Source organism: Mixophyes fleayi, chromosome 12 (genome assembly GCF_038048845.1).
Source record: "Mixophyes fleayi isolate aMixFle1 chromosome 12, aMixFle1.hap1, whole genome shotgun sequence".
In the NCBI taxonomy this organism is placed as follows: domain Eukaryota; kingdom Metazoa; phylum Chordata; class Amphibia; order Anura; family Limnodynastidae; genus Mixophyes; species Mixophyes fleayi.
Genome location: NC_134413.1, coordinates 84,618,087 through 84,645,619, shown reverse-complemented (window position 1 = coordinate 84,645,619; position 27,533 = coordinate 84,618,087). Strand labels below are relative to the sequence as shown.

At 49.1% G+C, this 27,533-nt stretch overlaps 1 protein-coding gene across 3 annotated transcripts in view; it reads left to right on the top strand.

The window, feature by feature from the left end:
• Positions 1–27,533, top strand: part of THBS3 (thrombospondin 3) — a 113,832-nt gene that overhangs the window by 59,850 nt on the left and 26,449 nt on the right. The window contains exons 1-4 of one of the 3 annotated variants that reach the window (XM_075192445.1): positions 5,340–5,397; positions 25,279–25,485; positions 25,571–25,827; positions 25,948–26,050. In XM_075192445.1, the coding sequence (XP_075048546.1) occupies positions 25,314–25,485; positions 25,571–25,827; positions 25,948–26,050 (532 nt within the window). In that variant the 5' untranslated portion in view covers positions 5,340–5,397; positions 25,279–25,313. Of the gene's footprint in view, positions 1–5,339; positions 5,398–19,339; positions 19,471–25,278; positions 25,486–25,570; positions 25,828–25,947; positions 26,051–27,533 lie in introns of those variants that run through there. The other 2 variants (XM_075192447.1, XM_075192448.1) reach the window with 2 other exon arrangements.

Below are 27,533 nucleotides of genomic sequence, written 5' to 3'. Positions count from 1 at the left end.
TCTCCAGCCTGTCTCTCTCTCAGGTCTCCAGCCTGTCTCTCTCTCAGGTCTCCAGCCTGTCTCTCTCTCTCTCTTAGGTCTCCAGCCTGTCTCTCTCTCAGGTCTCCAGCCTGTCTCTCTCTCTCTCTCTCTCTCAGGTCTCCAGCCTGTCTCTCTCTCAGGTCTCAGGCCTGTCTCTCTCTCTCTCTCAGGTCTCCAGCCTGTCTCTCTCTCAGGTCTCCAGCCTGTCTCTCTCTCTCTCTCAGGTCTCCAGCCTGTCTCTCTCTCTCTCTCTCAGGTCTCCAGCCTGTCTCTCTCTCTCTCTCAGGTCTCCTGCCTGTCTCTCTCTCTCTCTCTCAGGTCTCCAGCCTGTCTCTCTCTCTCTCAGGTCTCCAGCCTGTCTCTCTCTCTCTCTCTCTCTCAGGTCTCCAGCCTGTCTCTCTCTCTCAGGTCTCCGGCCTGTCTCTCTCTCTTTCAAGTTCCCAGCGTCTCTCTTTCTCTCTCTCTCTCAGGTCCCCAGCCTGTCTCTCTCTCAGGTCCCCAGCCTCTCTCTCAGATCCCCGGCCTGTCTCTCTCTCTCAGGTCTCCGGCCTCTCTCTCAGGTCTCCGGCCTCTCTCTCAGGTCTCCGGCCTCTCTCTCAGATCCCTGGCCTGTCTCTCTCTCTCTCTCTCTCTTTTCTCAGATCCCTGGCCTGTCTCTCTCTATCAGGTCCCCAGCCTGTCTCTCTCTCTCTCTCTCAGGTTCCCAGCCTGTCTCTCTCAGGTCCCCAGCCTGTCTCTCTCTCTCTCTCTCTCTCTCTCAGGTCCCCAGCCTGTCTCTCTCTCTCTCTCTCAGGTCCCCAGCCTTCTCTCTCTCTCTCAGGTCCCCAGCCTTCTCTCTCTCTCTCAGGTCCCCAGCCTGTCTCTCTCTCAGGTCCCCAGCCTGTCTCTCTCTCAGGTCCCCAGCCTGTCTCTCTCTCTCTCAGGTCCCCAGCCTGTCTCTCTCTCTCTCTCTCAGGTCCCCAGCCTGTCTCTCTCTCTCTCTCTCTCAGGTCCCTAGCCTCTCTCTCTCTCAGGTCCCCAGCCTGTCTCTCTCTCTCAGGTCCCCAGCCTGTCTCTCTCTCTCAGGTCCCCAGCCTGTCTCTCTCTCTCTCTCTCTCTCCGGTCCCCAGCCTGTCTCTCTCTCTCTCTCCGGTCTCCAGTCTGTCTCTCTCTCAGGTCTCCAGTCTGTCTCTCTCTCTCAGGTCCCCAGCCTGTCTCTCTCTCTCAGGTCCCAGCCTGTCTCTCTCTCTCTCTCAGGTCCCCAGCCTGTCTCTCTCTCTCAGGTCCCCAGCCTGTCTCTCTCTCTCAGGTCCCCAGCCTGTCTCTCTCTCTCTCAGGTCCCCAGCCTGTCTCTCTCTCTCAGGTCCCCAGCCTGTCTCTCTCTCTCAGGTCCCCAGCCTGTCTCTCTCTCTCTCAGGTCCCCAGCCTGTCTCTCTCTCTCTCTCACTCAGGTCCCCAGCCTGTCTCTCTCTCTCTCTCAGGTCCCCAGCCTGTCTCTCTCTCTCTCTCAGGTCCCCAGCCTGTCTCTCTCAGGCCCCCAGCCTGTCTCTCTCTCTCTCAGGTCCCCAGCCTGTCTCTCTCTCTCAGGTCCCCAGCCTGTCTCTCTCTCTCTCAGGTCCCCAGCCTGTCTCTCTCTCAGGTCCCCAGCCTGTCTCTCTCTCTCTCAGGTCCCCAGCCTGTCTCTCTCTCTCTCAGGTCCCCAGCCTGTCTCTCTCTCTCTCTCTCTCAGGTCCCCAGCCTGTCTCTCTCTCTCAGGTCCCCAGCCTGTCTCTCTCTCTCTCTCAGGTCCCCAGCCTGTCTCTCTCTCTCTTTCTCAGGTCCCCAGCCTGTCTCTCTCTCTCTTTCTCAGGTCCCCAGCCTGTCTCTCTCTCTCAGGTCCCCAGCCTGTCTCTCTCTCTCTCTCTCAGGTCCCCAGCCTGTCTCTCTCTCTCAGGTCCCAGCCTGTCTCTCTCTCTCACTCAGGTCCCCAGCCTGTCTCTCTCTCACACTCAGGTCCCCAGCCTGTCTCTCTCTCTCTCTCTCTCTCTCAGGTCCCCAGCCTGTCTCTCTCTCTCTCAGGTCCCCAGCCTGTCTCTCTCTCTCTCTCTCAGGTCCCCAGCCTGTCTCTCTCTCTCTCTCTCTCTCTCTCAGGTCCCCAGCCTGTCTCTCTCTCTCTCTCTCAGGTCCCCAGCCTGTCTCTCTCTCTCAGGTCCCCAGCCTGTCTCTCTCTCTCTCTCAGGTCCCCAGCCTGTCTCTCTCTCTCTCTCAGGTCCCCAGCCTGTCTCTCTCTCTCTCTCAGGTCCCCAGCCTGTCTCTCTCTCTCTCAGGTCCCCAGCCTGTCTCTCTCTCTCTCTCTCTCTCAGGTCCCCAGCCTGTCTCTCTCTCTCTCTCTCTCAGGTCCCCAGCCTGTCTCTCTCTCTCTCAGGTCCCCAGCCTGTCTCTCTCTCTCAGGTCCCCAGCCTGTCTCTCTCTCTCAGGTCCCCAGCCTGTCTCTCTCTCTATCCGGTCTCCAGCCTGTCTCTCTCTCAGGTCTCCGGCCAGTCTCTCTCTCTGGTCTCCGGCCAGTCTCTCTCTCTCAGGTCCCCAGCCTGTCTCTCTCTCTCAGGTCCCCAGACTGTCTCTCTCTCGCTCTCAGGTCCCCAGACTGTCTCTCTCTCGCTCTCAGGTCCCCAGCCTGTCTCTCTCTCTCTCTCAGGTCCCCAGCCTGTCTCTCTCTCTCTCAGGTCCCCAGCCTGTCTCTCTCTCTCTCAGGTCCCCAGCCTGTCTCTCTCTCTCTCAGGTCCCCAGCCTGTCTCTCTCTCTCTCTGGTCTCCAGCCTGTCTCTCTCTCTCTCTCTGGTCTCCAGCCTGTCTCTCTCTCTCTCTCTGGTCCCCAGTCTGTCTCTCTCTCTCTCTCTGGTCCCCAGCCTGTCTCTCTCTCTCTCTCTGGTCCCCAGCCTGTCTCTCTCTCTCTCTGTCCCCAGCCTGTCTCTCTCTCTGGTCCCCAGCCTGTCTCTCTCTCTGGTCCCCAGCCTGTCTCTCTCTCTCTGGTCTCCAGCTTGTCTCTCTCTCTCTGGTCTCCAGCCTGTCTCTCTCTCTCTCTCTGGTATCCAGCCTGTCTCTCTCTCTCTCTCTCTGGTCTCCAGCCTGTCTCTCTCTCTCTCTCTCTGGTCTCCAGCCTGTCTCTCTCTCTCTCTCTGGTCTCCAGCCTGTCTCTCTCTCTCTCTGGTCTCCAGCCTGTCTCTCTCTCTCTCTCAGGTCCCCAGCCTGTCTCTCTCTCTCTCAGGTCCCCAGCCTGTCTCTCTCTCTCAGGTCCCCAGCTTGTCTCTCTCTCTCAGGTCCCCAGCTTGTCTCTCTCTCTCTCTCTCAGGTCCCCAGCCTCTCTCTCTCAGGTCCCCAGCCTCTCTCTCTCTCTCAGGTCCCCAGCCTCTCTCTCTCTCTCAGGTCCCCAGCCTCTCTCTCTCTCTCAGGTCCCCAGCCTCTCTCTCAGGTCCCCAGCCTCTCTCTCTCAGGTCCCCAGCCTGTCTCTCTCTCAGGTCCCCAGCCTGTCTCTCTCTCAGGTCCCCAGCCTGTCTCTCTCTCTCTCAGGTCCCCAGCCTGTCTCTCTCTCTCTCAGGTCCCCAGCCTGTCTCTCTCTCTCTCAGGTCCCCAGCCTGTCTCTCTCTCTCTCTCTCAGGTCCCCAGCCTCTCTCTCTCAGGTCCCCAGCCTGTCTCTCTCTCTCTCTCTCAGGTCCCCAGCCTGTCTCTCTCTCAGGTCCCCAGCCTCTCTCTCTCTCTCAGGTCCCAAGCCTCTCTCTCTCTCTCAGGTCCCAAGCCTGTCTCTCTCTCTCAGGTCCCCAGCCTGCCTGTCTCTGTCTCTCAGGTCCCCAGCCTGCCTGTCTCTGTCTCTCAGGTCCCCAGCCTGTCTCTCTCTCTCTCAGGTCTCCAGCCTGTCTCTCTCTCTCTCTCTCGGGCCCCCAGCCTGTCTCTCTCTCGGGCCCCTAGCCTATCAGTATTGGGCTCCTGTACATTATATTATATTAGGTACCAGCACGGTCAGACAGGACACATCCACAGAGGGCAGCCCCCAGTCTCCTCTCCAGCAGTACAGCTGCATGGGCGCCCAGCCTCTCTCTCTCTCTCTCTCTCTCAGGTCCCCAGCCTGTCTCTCTCTCTCAGGTCCCCAGCCTGTCTCTCTCTCTCAGGTCCCCAACCTGTCTCTCTCTCTCAGGTCCCCAGCCTGACTCTCCCTCTCTCTCAGGTCCCCAGCCTGACTCTCTCTCTCTCTCAGGTCCCCAGCCTGTCTCTCTCTCTCAGGTCCCCAGCCTGTCTCTCTCTCTCAGGTCCCCAGCTTGTCTCTCTCTCTCTCTCAGGTCCATAGCTTGTCTCTCTCTCTCTCTCTCAGGTCCCCAGCCTCTCTCTCTCTCTCAGGTCCCCAGCCTCTCTCTCTCTCTCAGGTCCCCAGCCTCTCTCTCTCTCTCAGGTCCCCAGCCTCTCTCTCTCATTCTCTCAGGTCCCCAGCCTCTCTCTCTCATTCTCTCAGGTCCCCAGCCTGTCTCTCTCATTCTCTCAGGTCCCCAGCCTGTCTCTCTCTCAGGTCCCCAGCCTGTCTCTCTCTCAGGTCCCCAGCCTGTCTCTCTCTCTCAGGTCCCCAGCCTGTCTCTCTCTCTCAGGTCCCCAGCCTGTCTCTCTCTCTCAGGTCCCCAGCCTGTCTCTCTCTCTCAGGTCCCCAGCCTGTCTCTCTCTCTCAGGTCCCCAGCCTGTCTCTCTCTCAGGTCCCCAGCCTGTCTCTCTCTCAGGTCCCCAGCCTGTCTCTCTCTCAGGTCCCCAGCCTGTCTCTCTCTCTCTCAGGTCCCCAGCCTGTCTCTCTCTCTCTCAGGTCCCCAGCCTGTCTCTCTCTCTCTCAGGTCCCCAGCCTGTCTCTCTCTCTCAGGTCCCCAGCCTCTCTCTCTCAGGTCCCCAGCCTGTCTCTCTCTCTCTCTCTCAGGTCCCCAGCCTGTCTCTCTCTCAGGTCCCCAGCCTCTCTCTCTCTCTCTCAGGTCCCAAGCCTCTCTCTCTCTCTCAGGTCCCAAGCCTGTCTCTCTCTCTCAGGTCCCCAGCCTGCCTGTCTCTGTCTCTCAGGTCCCCAGCCTGTCTCTCTCTCTCTCAGGTCTCCAGCCTGTCTCTCTCTCTCAGGTCCCCAGCCTGTGTCTCTCTCTCTCTCTCGGGCCCCCAGCCTGTCTCTCTCTCGGGCCCCTAGCCTATCAGTATTGGGCTCCTGTACATTATATTATATTAGGTACCAGCACGGTCAGACAGGACACATCCACAGAGGGCAGCCCCCAGTCTCCTCTCCAGCAGTACAGCTGCATGGGCGCCGCCATCTTACTCCGCCGCTCACCCGGAAGCGCCGCCTACTTCCGGTCACATGCTCCTCCCACCACGTGCCAGAGTAACACTGTTAATCTACTATCATACTCAGGTACTACTAATACCCCAGTAATAACATCCTCATACTGCACAATACTCTTATTATCATACCCAGGTACTTCTAATACCCCAGTAATAACCTCCTCATACTGCACAATAGAATACCCCCATTATCATACCCAGGTACTACTAATACCCCAGTAATAACCTCATACTGCACAATACCCCCATTATCATACCCAGGTACTACTAATACCCCAGTAATAACCTCATACTGCACAATACCCCCATTATCATACCCAGGTACTACTAATACCCCAGTAATAACATCCTCATACTGCACAATACTCTTATTATCATACCCAGGTACTTCTAATACCCCAGTAATAACCTCCTCATACTGCACAATACCCCCATTATCATACCCAGGTACTACTAATACCCCAGTAATAACCTCATACTGCACAATACCCCCATTATCATACCCAGGTACTACTAATACCCCAGTAATAACATCCTCATACTGCACAATACTCTTATTATCATACCCAGATACTTCTAATACCCCAGTAATAACCTCCTCATACTGCACAATACCCCCATTATCATACTCAGGTACTACTAATACCCCAGTAATAATCTTATACTGCACAATACCCCCATTATCATACCCAGGTACTACTAATACCCCAGTAATAACATCCTCATACTGCACAATACTCTTATTATCATACCCAGGTACTTCTAATACCCCAGTAATAACCTCCTCATACTGCACAATACCCCCATTATCATACCCAGGTACTACTAATACCCCAGTAATAACCTCATATTGCACAATACCCCCATTATCATACACAGGTACTACTAATACCCCAGTAATAACCTCATACTGCACAATACCCCCATTATCATACCCAGGTACTACTAATACCCCAGTAATAACCTCATACTGCACAATACTCCCATTATCATACCCAGGTACTACTAATACCCCAGTAATAACATCCTCATACTGCACAATACTCTTATTATCATACCCAGGTACTTCTAATACCCCAGTAATAACCTCCTCATACTGCACAATACCCCCATTATCATACACAGGTACTACTAATACCCCAGTAATAACATCATACTGCACAATACCCCCATTATCATACCCAGGTACTACTAATACCCCAGTAACAACCTCATACTGCATAATACCCCCATTATAAGACCCACATACTACTTATACCCCAGTAATAACCTCCTCATACTGCACAATACCCCCATTATCATACCCAGGTACTACTAATACCCCAGTAATAACATCCTCATACTGCACAATACTCTTATTATCATACCCAGGTACTTCTAATACCCCAGTAATAACCTCCTCATACTGCACAATACCCCCATTATCATACCCAGGTACTACTAATACCCCAGTAATAACCTCATACTGCACAATACTCCCATTATCATACCCAGGTACTACTAATACCCCAGTAATAACCTCATACTGCACAATACTCCCATTATCATACCCAGGTACTACTAATACCCCAGTAATAACCTCATACTGCACAATACCCCCATTATCATACCCAGGTACTACTAATACCCCAGTAATAACCTCATACTGCACAATACCCCCATTATCATACCCAGGTACTACTAATACCCCAGTAATAACCTCCTCATACTGCACAATACTCTTATTATCATACCCAGGTACTACTAATACCCCAGTAATAACCTCATACTGCACAATACCCCTATTATCATACCCAGGTACTACTAATACCCCAGTAATAACCTCATACTGCACAATACCCCCATTATCATACAGGTACTACTAATACCCCAGTAATAACCTCATACTGCACAATACCCCCATTATCATACCCAGGTACTACTAATACCTCAGTAATAACATCCTTATACTGCACAATACTCTTATTATCATACCCAAGTACTACTAATACCCCAGTAATAACCTCCTCATACTGCACAATACCCCCATTATCATACCCAGGTACTACTAATACCCCAGTAATAACCTCATATTGCACAATACCCCCATTATCATACACAGGTACTACTAATACCCCAGTAATAACCTCATACTGCACAATACCCCCATTATCATACCCAGGTACTACTAATACCCCAGTAATAACCTCATACTGCACAATACTCCCATTATCATACCCAGGTACTACTAATACCCCAGTAATAACATCCTCATACTGCACAATACTCTTATTATCATACCCAGGTACTTCTAATACCCCAGTAATAACCTCCTCATACTGCACAATACCCCCATTATCATACACAGGTACTACTAATACCCCAGTAATAACCTCATACTGCACAATACCCCCATTATCATACCCAGGTACTACTAATACCCCAGTAACAACCTCATACTGCATAATACCCCCATTATAAGACCCACATACTACTTATACCCCAGTAATAACCTCCTCATACTGCACAATACCCCCATTATCATACCCAGGTACTACTAATACCCCAGTAATAACATCCTCATTCTGCACAATACTCTTATTATCATACCCAGGTACTTCTAATACCCCAGTAATAACCTCCTCATACTGCACAATACCCCCATTATCATACCCAGGTACTACTAATACCCCAGTAATAACCTCATACTGCACAATACTCCCATTATCATACCCAGGTACTACTAATACCCCAGTAATAATCTCATACTGCACAATACTCCCATTATCATACCCAGGTACTACTAATACCCCAGTAATAACCTCATACTGCACAATACCCCCATTATCATACCCAGGTACTACTAATACCCCAGTAATAACCTCATACTGCACAATACCCCCATTATCATACCCAGGTACTACTAATACCCCAGTAATAACCTCCTCATACTGCACAATACTCTTATTATCATACCCAGGTACTACTAATACCCCAGTAATAACCTCATACTGCACAATACCCCTATTATCATACCCAGGTACTACTAATACCCCAGTAATAACCTCATACTGCACAATACCCCCATTATCATACAGGTACTACTAATACCCCAGTAATAACCTCATACTGCACAATACCCCCATTATCATACCCAGGTACTACTAATACCTCAGTAATAACATCCTTATACTGCACAATACTCTTATTATCATACCCAAGTACTACTAATACCCCAGTAATAACCTCCTCATACTGCACAATACTCCCATTATCATACCCAGGTACTACTAATACCCCAGTAATAACCTCATATTGCACAATACCCCCAGTATCATACACAGGTACTACTAATACCCCAGTAATAACCTCATACTGCACAATACCCCCATTATCATACCCAGGTACTACTAATACCCCAGTAATAACCTCATACTGCACAATACCCCCATTATCATACCCAGGTACTACTAATACCCCAGTAATAATCTCCTCATACTGCACAATACTCTTATTATCATACCCAGGTACTACTAATACCCAAGTAATAACCTCATATTGCACAATACCCCCATTATCATACCCAGGTACTACTAATACCCCAGTAATAACCTCATACTGCGCAATACCCCCATTATCATACCCAGGTACTACTAATACCCCAGTAATAACCTCCTCATACTGCACAATACTCTTATTATCATACCCAAGTACTACTAATACCCCAGTAATAACCTCCACATACTGCACAATACCCCCATTATCATACCCAGGTACTACTAATACCCCAGTAATAACCTTATATTGCACAATACCCCCAGCATCATACACAGGTACTACTAATACCCCAGTAATAACCTCATACTGCACAATACCCCCATTATCATACCCAGGTACTACTAATACCCCAGTAATAACCTCCTCATACTGCACAATACTCTTATTATCATACCCAAGTACTACTAATACCCCAGTAATAACCTCCTCATACTGCACAATACGCCCGTTATCATACCCAGGTACTACTAATACCCCAGTAATATCCTCATACTGCACAATACTCCCATTATCATTCCTAGGTATTACTAATACCCCAGTAATAACCTTCTCATACTGCACAATTCCCCCATTATCAGACCCATGTACTACTAATACCCCAGTAATAACCTCCTCATACTGCACAATACCCCCATTATCATACACAGGTACTACTAATACCCCAGTAATAACCTCCTCATATTGCACAGTACCCCCATTATCATACACAGGTACTACTAATACCCCTATAATAACCTCCTCATACTGCACAATACCCCCATTATTATACCCAGGTACTACTAATACCCCAGTAATAACCTCATACTGCACAATACGCCCATTATCATACCCAGGTACTACTAATACCCCAGTAATAACCTCATACTGCACAATACCCCCATTATCATACCCAGGTACTACTAATACCCCAGTAATAACCTCATACTGCACAATACCCCCATTATCATACCCAGGTACTACTAATTCCCCAGTAACAACCTCATACTGCATAATACCCCCATTATAAGACCCACATACTACTTATACCCCAGTAATAACCTCCTCATACTGCACAATACCCCCATTATCATACCCAGGTACTACTAATACCCCAGTAATAACATCATACTGCACAATACCCCCGTTATAGGACCCAGGTGCTACTAATACCCCAGTAATAACCTCCTCATACTGCACAATACCCCCATTATCATACCCAGGTACTACTAATACCCCAGTAATAACCTCATACTGCACAATACCCCCATTATCATACCCAGGTACTACTAATTCCCCAGTAACAACCTCATACTGCATAATACCCCCATTATAAGACCCACATACTACTTATACCCCAGTAATAACCTCCTCATACTGCAGAATACCCCCATTATCATACCCAGGTACTACTAATACCCCAGTAATAACATCATACTGCACAATACCCCCGTTATAAGACCCAGGTTCTACTAATACCCCAGTAATAACCTCCTCATACTGCACAATACCCCCATTATCATACACAGGTACTACTAATACCCCAGTAATAACCTCCTCATATTGCACAGTACCCCCATTATCATACTCAGGTACTACTAATACCCCTATAATAACCTCCTCATACTGCACAATACTCCCATTATCATACCTAGGTATTACTAATACCCCAGTAATAACCTTCTCATACTGCACAATTCCCCCATTATCAGACCCATGTACTACTAATACCCCAGTAATAACCTCCTCATACTGCACAATACCCCCATTATCATACACAGGTACTACTAATACCCCAGTAATAACCTCCTCATATTGCACAGTACCCCCATTATCATACACAGGTACTACTAATACCCCTATAATAACCTCCTCATACTGCACAATACCCCCATTATCATACCCAGGTACTACTAATACCCCAGTAATAACCTCATACTGCACAATACGCCCATTATCATACCCAGGTACTACTAATACCCCAGTAATAACCTCATACTGCACAATACCCCCGTTATAAGACCCAGGTGCTACTAATACCCCAGTAATAACCTCCTCATACTGCACAATACCCCCATTATCATACCCAGGTACTACTAATACCCCAGTAATAACCTCATACTGCACAATACCCCCATTATCATACCCAGGTACTACTAATTCCCCAGTAACAACCTCATACTGCATAATACCCCCATTATAAGACCCACATACTACTTATACCCCAGTAATAACCTCCTCATACTGCAGAATACCCCCATTATCATACCCAGGTACTACTAATACCCCAGTAATAACATCATACTGCACAATACCCCCGTTATAAGACCCAGGTGCTACTAATACCCCAGTAATAACCTCCTCATAGTGCACAATACCCCCATTATCATACACAGGTACTACTAATACCCCAGTAATAACCTCCTCATATTGCACAGTACCCCCATTATCATACTCAGGTACTACTAATACCCCTATAATAACCTCCTCATACTGCACAATACCCCCATTATCATACCCAGGTACTACTAATACCCCAGTAATAACCTCCTCATACTGCACTATACCCCATTATCATACCCAGGTACTACTAATACCCCAGTAATAACCTCATACTGCACAATACCCCCGTTATAAGACCCAGGTGCTACTAATACCCCAGTAATAACCTCCTCATACTGCACAATACCCCCTTTATCATACCCAGGTACTACTAATACCCCAGTAATAACCTCATACTGCACAATACCCCCATTATCAGATACAGGTACTACTAATACCCCAGTCATAACCTCATACTGCACAATACCCCCATTATCAGACATTGGTACTACTAAAATCCCAGTAATAACCTCCTCATACTGCACAATACCCCCATTATCATACACAGGTACTACTAATACCCCAGTAATAACCTCCTCATATTGCACAGTACCCCCATTATCATACACAGGTACTACTAATACCCCTATAATAACCTCCTCATACTGCACAATACCCCCATTATCATACCCAGGTACTACTAATACCCCAGTAATAACCTCCTCATACAGCACTATACCCCATTATCATACACAGGTACTACTAATACCCCAGTAATAACCTCATACTGCACAATACCCCCGTTATAAGACCCAGGTGCTACTAATACCCCAGTAATAACCTCCTCATACTGCACAATACCCCCATTATCATACCCAGGTACTACTAATACTCCAGTAATAACCTCATACTGCACAATACCCCCGTTATCAGATACAGGTACTACTAATACCCCAGTCATAACCTCATACTGCACATTACCCCCATTATTAGACATTGGTACTACTAAAACCCCAGTAATAATCCCATTTTGCACAATACCCCCATTATCATACACAGGGACTACTAATACCCCAGTAATAACCTCCTCATACTGCACAATACCCCCATTATCATACACAGGCACTACTAATACCCCTGTAATAACCTCCTCATACTGCACAATATCCCGATTATCATACCCAGGTACTACTAATACCCCAGTAATAACCTCCTCATACTGCACAATACCCCATTATCATACACAGGTACTGCTAATACCCCAGTAATAACTTCATACTGCACAATACCCCCATTAGCATACCCAGGTACTACTAATACCCCAGTAAAAACCTCATATTGCACAATACCCCAATTGTCATACCCAGGTACTACTAATACCCCGGTAATAACCTCATACTGCAGAATACTACCATTATCAGACACAGGTAGTACTAATACCCCATTGTGGCTGCATCACCTATAAAAAACTTATTGTATAAATATTTTTACATTTTTAGCAGTGTGCCAATTTATATCATTGCAGATGTACTGATTTTTTAGGTATTGATTCCTGAGACAGTATGCCATGTTTGGGTTTTGTAACTTTTCTGTAGGAAATCCCAAGTAGGCATATGTGTGGAGGGGATTTGTTTTGCACCTGTCTGGAGACAGGTAATCTCATGTTAATTATACTGTTTCATCGCTGAGTGATTATTATTTATGTATTTATAAGGCGCCACAGATTCTGTAACGCCGGAACCAGAAGCAAGTAACAAATAGATGAGGTAATACATGTCAGTAGTACAGATGAGTGTGAGTAATGCTAAGGAGCTTGAACTGAATTCTGAAAGGGATAGGGAGCCAATGAAGGGTTTTACACAGAGGAGAAGCAGAAGATGTGCGGTGGGAGTGTGAGATGAGCCCAGCCACAGCATTCTGTATGGATTGAAGGTCAGAAGTGTGAGAGCGAGGAAGACCAGTGAGAAGGAGGTTGTAATCGTTGAGATGAGAAATGATAAGTGAAGGGACCAGGATTTTAGTTGCTTCCTGAGAGGAAGGGACAGATTTTCGTAATGTTACGGAGGAGATAGTGGAAGGATTTGGTGAGGGACTGGATATGATAGGTAAAGCTGAGTCAAGGGTGACTCCAAGGCAGTGGGCGTAGGGTGACAGGAGAAAGAGTGATGTTGTCAACCAAGAGGGAGATATTGGAAGGAATAACAACACTGGCAGAAGGAAAGATGAGGAGCTCGGATTTGGAGATGTTGAGTTTCAGGAGCGCTGTGACATCCAGGTAGTTACAGCAGAGAGACAGCTGGATACCTGGGTTAGGACAGCGGGAGAGAGGTCAGGGGAGGAAAGATAGATCTGCCTGTCATCATAGAGGTGATACTGGAGGCCAAAGGATTGATGGAGTTCACAGAGAGAGGTGGTGTAGAGAGAGAAGAGCAGAGGGCCATGGACAGAGCCATGTGGGACACCGATACAAAGGGGAAAAGGGGGGGGAGGTAGAGCCAGAAACAGACACACTGAAAGAGCGGCCAGAGAGGTAAGAGGGAAACCAGGAGAGAGCTGTGTCACAAAGACCTGCGGAGTGAAGGGTGGTGAGAAGAAGAGAATGATCAACGGGGTCAAAAGCAGAGAGCGGTCGAGGAGAATGAGAAGGGAGAAGTGACCAACGGACTTAGCTAAGAGTAATTCATATGTTACTTTAATGAGGGCAGTTTCAGTGAGTGAAGGGGATGGAAGCCAGACTGGAGAGGGTCAGAAAGAGAGTGGAAAGAGAGAAAGTGGGTTAGATGATTGAAGCCAAATCGTTCGAGAATTTTAGTAGCAAAGGGAAATAGAGATATGATGCGATGGTTGGAGAGAGAGGATGGGTCAAGGGCAGGTTTCCTGAGAATAGGGGAGATGAGAGCATGCTTGAAGGCCGAGGGAAGGTATCAGTGGGGAGAGAGAGGTTAAAGAGGTGAGCAAGGTGACAACAGGCATTGGAAGAGAGGGAGCGGAGGAACTTGGAGCGGACAGAATCAAGAGGACAGGTTGTAGAAGAAGAGGAGAGAAGAGAGAGGATCTCATGCACCGTTACAGGTGGGTTGGAGCCAAGGGTGGCAGAGTAAGTGATAGAGAGGACAGGTGGGGGAGGCAAGTCTGACGAGAACAGATATCATTGTGTATAGAGTCAATTTTGTCTTTGATGTAAGTGGCAAGTCAAGAGCGGTGATGGACAAGGGGGGAGGAAGTGGGGAGGTCACTTTAGAGAATTAATGGTAGCAAAGAGGTGTTGGGGTTTATTGGACTTGGAGGAGATGAGGGATGTGAAATAGGTTTGTTTGACAAGAGAGTGGGTGAAGTCAGCAATGGAGCGGTATTTTCTCCATTGGCGTTCAGAGGAGCGGGAGCACTTTTGGAGGAGACGAGTAAGAGGGGAGTGCCATGTTTGGGGTTTAGATTGTTGGGGATGAAGGAGGTGGCTGGGGCTGCAGTATCAAGGGCAACAGAGAGTGAGGAGTTGTAAAGAGAGACAGAAGCGTTTTGACTTGATAGGGAAGTAATGGAAGCAAGTAAGGGTTTGAGGGAGGACGCAGTGATGATGGGGTCAATGTTCTTGATGGGACGCAGCGGGCGAGTGACTTTGGGTGGGAGAGGTGGGGCAAGGGGGGAAAAGAGAGGGTAAAGGAAAGGAGATTGTGGTCAGAGAGGGGGAAGATAGAATTGGAGAAGTTGGAGATGTCACAGAGATAGGAGAACACTAGGTCCAGGGAGTGACCATCACGGTGGGTGGTGGATGTTGTCCATTGGGAGAGGCCATGGGAGGAAGTGAGGAATTTAGCAGCAACTGTAGTAATAGGAAAGTCGGTAGGAATGGGCCAGGGGGAGGATAGATGACCACAAAACGAAGGTGGAGAAGTGAGAAGAGGTAGATGGAGTGAACTTCAAAGGAGGAGGAGAGGGAGCGTTAAGGCTGAAGGTGTCTGTTGAGCCTGGCAGCACAGGAGGTAATTAGACTCCCTGGTAGGACCCCTATGTGTGTAAGACTCAGGATACAAGTAATCACAGATTAATGTGAAGTTTGCAAATTAAATTGCGTTAAAAGCCAGATTATAGAACTGTTACATCCTGATGGTAAACATTCACTATAATACCTCAGACGTTGTGGTGCCGCTAGCAGCAATGTAAAAAGGTGTTAAACCCCTCCAGGCTGATTTATGTGCAGGCTGCAGGAAGCACCTGGATTGGTTAAATTAGCAGGAGGCTGGATTACCTCCTGCCAGGGTATCTGTGTAAATCTGTATAAAAGGAGGACTGTTTGACCATGTAATGTAGTATTATTTTTCCATCTGTACCTTCTGAGGTCACTAGTACAAGTAATGTAACTGTCCTTATTTGGACACTTGAGCTAATAAAACATCACTGCTTCAAGATCCTGCTTTGACGCAGGATCCTAATAAGGACAGTCCTCCTGTTATACAGATTACACAGATATCCTGGCAGGAGGTAATCCAGCCTCCTGCCCCTTTAACCAATACAGGTGCTTCATGCAGCCTGCACAGAAGTCAGTCTGGAGGGTGTTCCCTGTAAATTTCACCTACAACACTGCACATCAGTCCACATAACTGTGACTTTCTACTCTGCCCAGTGGGCAGTGTATATTGTGTGTTCTCCGGTGTGCAGTGTGTATTGTGTGTTCTCCAGTGTATATTGTGTGTTTTACAGTGTACAGTGTATATTGTGTGTTCTCCAGTGAGCAGTGTATATTGTGTGTTCTCCAGTGTGCAGTGTGTATTATATGTTCTCCAGAGTACAGTGTATATTGTGTGTTCTCCAGTGTGCAGTGTGTATTGTGTGTTCTCCAGTGTGCAGTGTATGTTGTGTGTTCTCCAGTGTGCAGTGTATGTTGTGTGTTCTCTCCGGTGTGCAGTGTATGTTGTGTGTTCTCCGGTGTGCAGTGTATGTTGTGTGTTCTCCAGTGTGCAGTGTATATTGTGTGTTCTCCAGTGTGCAGTGTATTTTGTGTGTTCTCCAGTGTACAGTGTATATTGTGTGTTCTCCGGTGTGCAGTTTATATTGTGTGTTCTCCAGTGTGCAGTATATATTGTGTGTTCTACAGTGTGCAGTGTATATTGTGTGTTCTCCGGTGTGCAGTGTGTATTGTGTGTTCTCCAGTGTATATTGTGTGTTTTCCAGTGTACAGTGTATATTGTGTGTTCTCCAGTGAGCAGTGTACATTGTGTGTTCTCCAGTGTGCAGTGTGTATTATATGTTCTCCAGAGTACAGTGTATATTGTGTGTTCTCCAGTGTGCAGTGTGTATTGTGTGTTCTCCAGTGTGCAGTGTATGTTGTGTGCTCTCCAGTGTGCAGTGTATGTTGTGTGTTCTCCGGTGTGCAGTGTATGTTGTGTGTTCTCTAGTGTGCAGTGTATATTGTGTGTTCTCCAGTGTGCAGTGTATTTTGTGTGTTCTCCGGTGTGCAGTGTATTTTGTGTGTTCTCCGGTGTGCAGTGTATGTTGTGTGCTCTCCGGTGCGCACTGTATATTGTGTGTTCTCCGGTGCGCAGTGTATATTGCGTGTTCTCCAGTGTGCAGTGTATATTGTGTGTTCTCCAGTGTGGAGTGTATATTGTGTGTTCTCCAGTGTGGAGTGTATATTGTGTGTTCCCTGGTCTCCAGTGTATATTGTGTGTTACCTGGTCTCCAGTGTGCAGTGTATATTGTGTGTTCTCTAGTGTGCAGTGTATATTGTGTGTTCTCCAGTGTGCAGTGTATATTGTGTGTTCTCCAGTGTGCAGTGTATATTGTGTGTTCTACAGTGCGCAGTGTATTTTGTGTTTCTCCAGTGCGCAGTGTATGTTGTGTGTTCTCCAGTGTACAGTGCATGTTGTGTGTTCTCCGGTGCGCAGTGTATGTTGTGTGTTCTCCAGCGCGCAGTGTATATTGTGTGTTCTACAGTGTGCAGTGTATATTGTGTGTTCTCCAGTGTGCAGTGTATTTTGTGTGTTCTCCAGTGTGCAGTGTATGTTGTGTGTTCTACAGTGTGCAGTGTATATTGTGTGTTCTCCAGTGTGCAGTGTATTTTGTGTGTTCTCCAGCGTGAAGTTTATGTTGTGTGTCCTCCGGTGCGCAGTGTATGTTGTGTGTTCTCCAGTGTGCAGTGTATGTTGTGTGTTCTCTAGTGTGCAGTGTATATTGTGTGTTCTCCAGTGTGCAGTGTATTTTGTGTGTTCTCCGGTGCGCAGTGTATGTTGTGTGTTCTCTGGTGCGCAGTGTATGTTGTGTGTTCTCTGGTGCGCAGTGTATGTTGTGTGTTCTCCGGTGCGCAGTGTATGTTGTGTGTTCTCCGGTGCGCAGTGTATGTTGTGTGTTCTCCGGTGCGCAGTGTATGTTGTGTGTTCTCCAATGTGCAGTGTATGTTGTGTGTTCTCCAGTGCGCAGTGTATGTTGTGTGTTCTCCAGTGCGCAGTGTATGTTGTGTGTTCTCCAATGTGCAGTGTATGTTGTGTGTTCTCTAGTGTGCAGTGTATGTTGTGTGTTCTCCAATGTGCAGTGTATGTTGTGTGTTCTCCAGTGCGCAGTGTATGTTGTGTGTTCTCCAATGTGCAGTGTATGTTGTGTGTTCTCCAGTGCGCAGTGTATGTTGTGTGTTCTCCAGTGTGCAGTGTATGTTGTGTGTTCTCCAGTGCGCAGTGTATGTTGTGTGTTCTCCAGTGCGCAGTGTATGTTGTGTGTTCTCCAATGTGCAGTGTATGTTGTGTGTTCTCTAGTGTGCAGTGTATGTTGTGTGTTCTCCAATGTGCAGTGTATGTTGTGTGTTCTCCAGTGCGCAGTGTATGTTGTGTGTTCTCCAATGTGCAGTGTATGTTGTGTGTTCTCCAGTGTGCAGTGTATGTTGTGTGTTCTCCAGTGCGCAGTGTATGTTGTGTGTTCTCCAATGTGCAGTGTATGTTGTGTGTTCTCTAGTGTGCAGTGTATGTTGTGTGTTCTCCAATGTGCAGTGTATGTTGTGTGTTCTCCAATGTGCAGTGTATGTTGTGTGTTCTCCAGTGCGCAGTGTATGTTATGTGTTCTCCAGTGCGCAGTGTATGTGAGTGATGTCAGGAAGCGCTGTATCCTTTCCCTCACACTGTGATGTGAGTGCAGCGCCCCCTGGAGGCTGAGCTCCCAGCTGGCTGGATGTGATGTTATATTTCCAGACTCTCCAGGTGGAAGATTTAATGAATCCCTTTGAAGTCCACATCTGACCTCCCTGAACTCACAGCAATTATCCCTCAATTGCACCTTAGTGCTGAGTGTAACACTATCCGGTACAGACATCTCCCTGCCTGGCCTGGGGCCCATCTCACATTCCTCACCTGCCCCATCACACTCACACACTGACTGTATTCTAGTGACCCAGAATGTAGACTGTGGGTGAGGGTGTGTGAGAGTGAGGGAGGATGGGATAATAAGACTGTATTCTAGTGACTGAGGCTGTGTGAGAGTGAGTGAGGCTGTGTGAGAGTGAGTGAGGCTGCATTAGAATGACAGAGACTGTGTGAGAATGAGTGAGGCTGTGTTAGAGTGAGTGAGGCTGCATTAGAATGACAGAGACTGTGTGAGAAGGAGTGAGGCTGTGTGAGAGTGAGTGAGGCTGCATTAGAATGACAGAGACTGTGTGAGAAGGAGTGAGGCTGTGTGAGAAGGAGTGAGGCTGCATTAGACTGAGTGAGGCTGTGTGAGGGTATATTCCCCGAGTAGTGTCTGTACTTGTTATACACACATTGAGATGATGGAAGTATCCAGCTGTTACTCTCTTTCATCTTCTGCTCTCTGGTTTCAGGTCATTCGTAATATATGACTATGATTTTATAGAATTACTACCTGGATATTATAGTCAGATAAGATGATTATTACACCTGAGCTGTGATTATTCTATAAGACACATTTCCCTGCTAGGTGTCGTTACTAATGATCTGGACAAGATTCTGCAGGTGACCCTGATGGGACGTTCAGGTTACTGGGTAACTGTGGGGTACTGATCCTGTGCACCCCCTGCATCCCGGGGATCAACTCCAGACAGACTGACCCGTCTGTGACCCCCCGGCCACCATTGTACCCCAGCACCCCGGGCGGAGGAGGTTGCAGGGAGGTGCAGAATGTAGAGCAGTGATGGGAGAGGGGGGCAGGCAGGGGGTGGGAGGGGAGGATCCCAGCAGCCAGCACAGCTACACACAGCCAGTCACTGACACCTCTGTGCTTCCTGAGTCCAGCATGGAGACGAGAGAGGCTGTGAGCGTCCTGCTGCTGTTCCTGTGTTCTTCTGTGCTCTCCGCCAGACCCGAGGTGCAAGGTAAGAGCACCCCCATGCCCCTGCGTGCCACTCGTACCTGGCACACTCCAGGCTCTCCCTTATTGGCTGCTGTCTGCAGGAGCTCCACCCACAGTCCACAGCTAGCATGCTGCATCATCCTGAGCTTCTCACCATATCAGTAGGGATCATAGCTCCCTCACTGGCTGCATCCTCCTGAGCTTCTCTCCATATCAGTAGGGATCGTAGGTCCCTCACTGGCTGCATCCTCCTGAGCTCTCCATATCAGTAGGGATCATAGCTCCCTCACTGGCTGCATCCTCCTGAGCTTCTCTCCATATCAGTAGGGATCGTAGGTCCCTCACTGGCTGCATCCTCCTGAGCTTCTCTCCATATCAGTAGGGATCGTAGCTCCATCACTGGCTGCATCCTCCTGAGCTTCTCACCATATCAGTAGGGATCATAGCTCCCTCACTGGCTGCATCCTCCTGAGCTTCTCTCCATATCAGTAGGGATCGTAGCTCCCTCACTGGCTGCATCGTCCTGAGCTCTCCATATCAGTAGGGATCATAGCTCCCTCACTGGCTGCATCCTCCTGAGCTTCTCTCCATATCAGTAGGGATCGTAGCTCCCTCACTGGCTGCATCCTCCTGAGCTTCTCTCCATATCAGTAGGGATCGTAGGTCCCTCACTGGCTGCATACTCCTGAGCTTCTCTCCATATCAGTAGGGATCGTAGGTCCCTCACTGGCTGCATCCTCCTGAGCTTCTCTCCATATCAGTAGGGATCGTAGCTCCCTCACTGGCTGCATCGTCTGAGCTCACCATATCAGTAGGGATCGTAGCTCCCTCACTGGCTGCATCGTCCTGAGCTCTCCATATCAGTAGGGATCATAGCTCCCTCACTGGCTGCATCCTCCTGAGCTTCTCTCCATATCAGTAGGGATCGTAGGTCCCTCACTGGCTGCATACTCCTGAGCTTCTCTCCATATCAGTAGGGATCGTAGGTCCCTCACTGGCTGCATACTCCTGAGCTTCTCTCCATATCAGTAGGGATCGTAGGTCCCTCACTGGCTGCATACTCCTGAGCTTCTCTCCATATCAGTAGGGATCGTAGGTCCCTCACTGGCTGCATCCTCCTGAGCTTCTCTCCATATCAGTAGGGATCGTAGCTCCCTCACTGGCTGCATCCTCCTGAGCTTCTCTCCATATCAGTAGGGATCGTAGGTCCCTCACTGGCTGCATACTCCTGAGCTTCTCTCCATATCAGTAGGGATCGTAGGTCCCTCACTGGCTGCATCCTCCTGAGCTTCTCACCATATCAGTAGGGATCATAGCTCCCTCACTGGCTGCATCCTCCTGAGCTTCTCTCCATATCAGTAGGGATCGTAGCTCCCTCACTAGCTGCATCCTACTGAGCTTCTCACCATATCACTAGGGATCGTAGGTCCCTTACTGACTGCATCCTCCTGAGCTTCTCACCATATCAGTAGGGATCATAGCTCCCTCACTGGCTGCATCCTCCTGAGCTTCTCTCCATATCAGTAGGGATCGTAGCTCCCTCACTAGCTGCATCCTACTGAGCTTCTCACCATATCACTAGGGATCGTAGCTCCCTCACTGGCTGCATACTCCTGAGCTTCTCACCATATCAGTAGGGATCGTAGCTCCCTCACTGGCTGCATCCTCCTGAGCTTCTCACCATATCAGTAGGGATCGTAGGTCCATCACTGGCTGCATCCTCCTGAGCTTCTCTCCATATCAGTAGGGATCATAGCTCCCTCACTGGCTGCATCCTCCTGAGCTTCTCACCATATCAGTAGGGATCGTAGCTCCCTCACTGGCTGCATCCTCCTGAGCTTCTCACCATATCAGTAGGGATCGTAGCTCCCTCACTGGCTGCATCCTCCTGAGCTTCTCACCATATCAGTAGGGATCGTAGGTCCCTTACTGACTGCATCCTCCTGAGCTTCTCTCCATATCAGTAGGGATCGTAGCTCCCTCACTGGCTGCATCCTCCTGAGCTTCTCACCATATCAGTAGGGATCGTAGCTCCCTCACTGGCTGCATCCTCCTGAGCTTCTCTCCATATCAGTAGGGATCATAGCTCCCTCACTGGCTGCATCCTCCTGAGCTTCTCACCATATCAGTAGGGATCGTAGCTCCCTCACTGGCTGCATCCTCCTGAGCTTCTCTCCATATCAGTAGGGATCGTAGCTCCATCACTGGCTGCATCCTCCTGAGCTTCTCTCCATATCAGTAGGGATCGTAGCTCCATCACTGGCTGCATCCTCCTGAGCTTCTCACCATATCAGTAGGGATCGTAGGTCCCTCACTGGCTGCATCCTCCTAAACTTCTCACCATATCAGTAGGGATCGTAGTTCCCTCACTGACTGCATCCTCCTGAGCTTCTCACCATATCAGTAGGGATCGTAGGTCCCTCACTGGCTGCATCCTCCTAAACTTCTCACCATATCAGTAGGGATCGTAGGTCCCTCACTGGCTGCATCCTCCTAAACTTCTCACCATATCAGTAGGGATTGTAGCTCCCTCACTGGCTGCATCCTCCTAAACTTCTCACCATATCAGTAGGGATTGTAGCTCCCTCACTGGCTGCATCCTCCTGAGCTTCTCTCCATATCAGTAGGGATCGTAGGTCCCTCACTGGCTGCATCCTCCTAAACTTCTCACCATATCAGTAGGGATTGTAGCTCCCTCACTGGCTGCATCCTCCTGAGCTTCTCTCCATATCAGTAGGGATCGTAGCTCCCTCACTGGCTGCATCCTCCTGAGCTTCTCACCATATCAGTAGGGATCATAGCTCCATCACTGGCTGCATCCTCTAGTGCTTATCACTATATCAGTAGGGATCGTAGCTCCATCACTGGCTGCATCCTCCTGAGCTTCTCTCCATATCAGTAGGGATCGTAGCTCCATCACTGGCTGCATCCTCCTGAGCTTCTCACCATATCAGTAGGGATCATAGCTCCATCACTGGCTGCATCCTCTAGTGCTTATCACCATATCAGTAGGGATCGTAGCTCCATCACTGGCTGCATCCTCCTGAGCTTCTCTCCATATCAGTAGGGATCGTAGCTCCATCACTGGCTGCATCCTCCTGAGCTTCTCACCATATCAGTAGGGATCATAGCTCCCTCACTGGCTGCATCCTCCTGAGCTTCTCACCATATCAGTAGGGATCGTAGTTCCATCACTGGCTGCATCCTCCTGAGCTTCTCTCCATATCAGTAGGGATCGTAGCTCCCTCACTGGCTGCATCCTCCTGAGCTTCTCTCCATATCAGTAGGGATCGTAGCTCCATCACTAGCTGCATCCTCCTGAGCTTCTCACCATGTCAGTAGGGATCGTAGCTCCCTCACTGGCTGCATCCTCCTGAGCTTCTCACCATATCAGTAGGGATCATAGCTCCCTCACTGGCTGCATCCTCCTGAGCTTCTCTCCATATCAGTAGGGATCGTAGCTCCATCACTGGCTGCATCCTCCTGAGCTTCTCACCATATCAGTAGGGATCGTAGGTCCCTCACTGGCTGCATCCTCCTGAGCTTCTCACCATATCAGTAGGGATCATAGCTCCCTCACTGGCTGCATCCTCCTGAGCTTCTCTCCATATCAGTAGGGATCGTAGCTCCCTCCCTGGCTGCATCCTCCTTAGCTTCTCACCATATCAGTAGGGATCGTAGTTCCATCACTGGCTGCATCCTCCTGAGCTTCTCTCCATATCAGTAGGGATCGTAGTTCCATCACTGGCTGCATCCTCTAGTGCTTATCACTATATCAGTAGGGATCGCAGCACCCTCGCTGGCTGCATCCCCCTGAGCTTCTCACCAAATCAGTAGGGATCGTAGCTCCCTCACTGGCTGCATCCTCCTGAGCTTCTCACCATACCAGTAGGGATCGTAACTCCTCCCCAGGTCACTACGCAGCAAGCTGTGGGCTTCTTACACCTCATTGGCTGTAGGGTTAATAGCTCCACCTTCTTTATTAGTGGGGGTGGGGCTGAAACTTAAAGGGACACTGTACCTATATTAGTAATATATATATAATACTGGTAGGATCTTTAGGTTATAGATAACGCCGGTAGGACCTATAGGTTATAGAAAATGTTGGTAGGACCTATAGGTTATATATAACTTCGGTAGGACCTATAGGTTATACATTATTATTATTATCGTTTATTTGTAAGGCGCCACAAGGTTTCCGCAGCGCCGTACACAGTACAAACAGACTATACAGGGTAAAACAGTACAGAACAATACCACAAAGTACCAGTACTCCAGAAACTCCAGACAGGCAGATACAGTAGAGACGGAGCGGAAGAACAGGTATGGAGACAGGAGGGGAGAGGGGCCCTGCTCATACATCTTACATCCTAAGGGAGGGTAAACAAAATCAAGCACAAGAGGGAGCCATTGAAGCAACGGGGAGAGAGGAAAGGAGCCAGGGGAGAACCAGAAGAGGTGAGAGGTTAAGTGGATGGTTGGTAGGCTTTGAGGAACAGGTGAGTTTTAAGTGCCCGCTTGAAGGAGCACGGATTGGGTGAGAGACGGATGGAGCGAGGGAGGTCGTTCCAGTGAAGGGGGGCAGCGCGGGAGAAGTCTTGGATTCTGGAGTGGGAAGAGGTGATCAGAGCATATATATAACGCCGGTAGGATCTATAGGTTATAGATAACGCCGGTAGGACCTATAGGTTATATATAACGTCGGTAGGACCTATAGGTTATAGATAACGCAGGTAAGACCTATAGGTTATAGATAACGTCGGTAGGACCTATAGGTTATATATAACGCCGGTAGGACCAATAGGTTATAGATAACGCCGGTAGGACCTTTAGGTTATAGATAACGCCGGTAGGACCTATAGGTTATAGATAACGCCGGTAGGACCTATAGGTTATAGATAACGCCGGCAGGACCTATAGGTTATAGATAATGCCAGTTGGACCTATACTTTATAGATAACGCCAGTAGGACCTATAAGTTATAGATAATGCCAGTAGGAAGTAGGACCTATAAGTTATAGATAACGCTGGTAGGACTTTGGCTGACTAACGCCTGGTTCAGGATTTATAGGTGATGTGTGAGAAGGTGAGATAATATGGACTGTTCATTATAGTCTATTTAGTATTGTTATTAACTGTTATATTCCATTTCCGTCTGTCTATAAAAGATTTGACTTCCATGCAGCATTGTCTGAATGAGCATTCTGGGCCTGGTAGTTCCTCAGGACCTAGGGAGAGGACCAAATGATGAGAGGGCGTTACATCGCCACCTGCTGGACACACACGGTGCAGCATGTTTGCTTTGGACCGGACCTGTAGTAAGATGGATATAGAGCTGAATTACCACCAGAAAAACAGGGACTGTGCAACACTGCGGAGGAGGGTGTAAGCAGGAGGACCAATGAGAAGCCACAATCAGGGACATTGCAGATTCTTATTGGTCCTGCTGCTCACCCCTCCCTCCTACAACAACTTACAGTTTAATGGACAGTTTAATGGGTCCTATAGCACAGACACAGAGTGTTCCCTGGAGTGGGTCCCGGGAATGGGACGGAGCATCTGAGATAAATGTAGGGATTAAGTAAGGTAGTGTCAGGAACAGAAAGATGTCTGAATGAGCAGGACACAGAGGTGGTGGAGCGGTAGCATTCAGTCCTCCCCTAGAAGGGGGATCATTGCCATGATTGGGGTGTACTCTTACCCAGGGTAATCCATATGGATGTCCCAGAGCATAGCGTTGGGATGCGATAATCTCCAAGCTATTTAAATGGCGATAAACGTTATATGTAATCACCGCATGTTAAGAGATCTTGTGCCTTGTTCTCCGCAGTCATCGACCTACTAACAGCCAGCGAATCCCGGCACATGACCAGTACAGTGGAGAAGATCCGGTCAGAGTTGCTCACCGTCAACGATATTTATTTCCTGTCCACGCTTCGGCTTCCCGCCAAGACCGGCGGAGTCCTTTTTGGCTTCTACTCCAAGAAAGACAACACAAAGTGGCTGGAGGCCTCCATAGTGGGCAAAGTCAACAAAGGTGAGTAAGCCCTAGTTTAAAGAGCTAGCAATCTAAGTGTTCCAATGAGAGGTCATACGTGGTAATCGGTTATGTCTTCTTGCAGTCTTGGTGCGTTACATGCGTGAGGACTCCAAGGTCCATTCGGTAAGTTTACAGAACGCTAACCTGTCCGATGGAAACACTCACACAATGATCCTGCGGGTGAGCGGCCTGCGCGGAGACACCATTACTCTGGAGCTTTATGTGGACTGTAAACAGGTGGACACCAGTCTTGGACTCCCCGAAATGATGATCATCCCACAGTTTGAGGTGGAGTCTGGAGAGATCCGTTCAGGACACAAGGCTTATCAGAGAGTGCAGGTACTAGAATAGTGAGCTCACCATGTCCAGAATCACTGTTATGTTCTGCTTGTGATACATTATGCTCTGTGCATGGGGTAACCCTCAGACCCTCCTGGTCTCTTGTCCCTCCTGGTGTAGGGCTCCGTAGAGTCTATGAAGTTGATTCTTGGTGGGTCCATGAGCAGAGTCGGAGCTCTGAGTGAATGTCCCTTCCAGGATGATGAGTCCATTCACAATACAGGTACAGGGGGTCTTTGTGGTACATTTATGGTAAATGTGTCCTCAGTCTTATGTGACTTCTCAGGGTCTCCTCTGGAAAGTCACCTGGGTATAGTGCATTGTGGAAAGGGCACAGTAATGGGCGGGGTAAGGCGGGGGCATGATAGATATTAGGAAATGATTGAGAGGACGTGATGGATAATATTCAGGGCACAGGAGAACGTCTGGATAATTGGACATTAGGTGAGGACCATTAAGCTGTGGGAGATGGTTTGGGGGCACAGTATAGACGTAAGAGGACTTTATTTCGGGTGTAGAAGAGAGATCATACTGATACTGTGACCTCTATAGGCGGCCATAATAGTAGAGGCCAGAGCCAGATCATCTGTTAGGCAACCTGGACTTCCACCTAAGGCTCAGTGGATACTAAAGGGCCCATATTACACTTGCTTGTTTTTATGTGTTTTTTATTATAAATGGTAGAGTATCTTGTCGAGTGCCCCATCAGGTCTTTATCAGGTCACACAGGGGTGATGTGGAGGTCAGGCAGGGGTGACACGGAGGTCAGGCAGGGGTGATGTGGAGGAAATGCAGGAGTGACGCGGAGGACAGAGAGGGGTGATGTGGAGGACAGAAAGGGGTGACGCAGAGGTCAGGCAGAGGTGATGCGGAGGACAGGGAGGGATGATGCGGAGGTCAGGGAGGGATGATGCGGAGGTCAGGCAGGAGTGATGTGGAGGACAGAGAGGGGTGACGCAGAGGTCAGGCAGAGGTGATGCGGAGGACAGGGAGGGATGATGCGGAGGTCAGGGAGGGATGATGCGGAGGTCAGGCAGGAGTGATGTGGAGGACAGAGAGGGGTGACGCAGAGGTCAGGCAGAGGTGATGCGGAGGACAGGGAGGGATGATGCGGAGGTCAGGGAGGGATGATGCGGAGGTCAGGCAGAGGTGATGAGGAGGAAAGAGAGGGGTGACGCGGAGTACAGGCAGAGGTGACGCGGAGGTCAGGCAGGAGTGATATGGAGGAAATGCAGGAGTGATGCGGAGGACAGAGATGGGTGACGTGGAGGACAGTCAGGGGTGACGCGGAGGTTAGATATGGATGACATGGAGGTCAGGCAGGGGTGACGCGGAGGACAAGGAGGGGTGATGCGGAGGACAGAGAGGGGTGACGCGGAGGTCAGGCAGAGGTGATGAGGAGGAAAGAGAGGGGTGACGCGGAGTACAGGCAGAGGTGACGCGGAGGACAGGCAGGAGTGACGGGGAGGGCAGAGATGGGTGACGCGGAGGACAGTCAGGGGTGACGCGGATGTCAGAGATGGATGTCGTGGAGGTTAGGCAGGGGTGATGCGGAGGACAGGGAGGGATGATGCGGAGGTCAGGCAGGAGGAGTGATGTGGAGGACAGGCAGGGGTGATGCGGAGATCAGGCAGGAGTGATGTGGAGGACAGAGAGAGGTGATGCGGAGGACAGAGAGGGGTGATGCGGAGGACAGGGAGGGATGA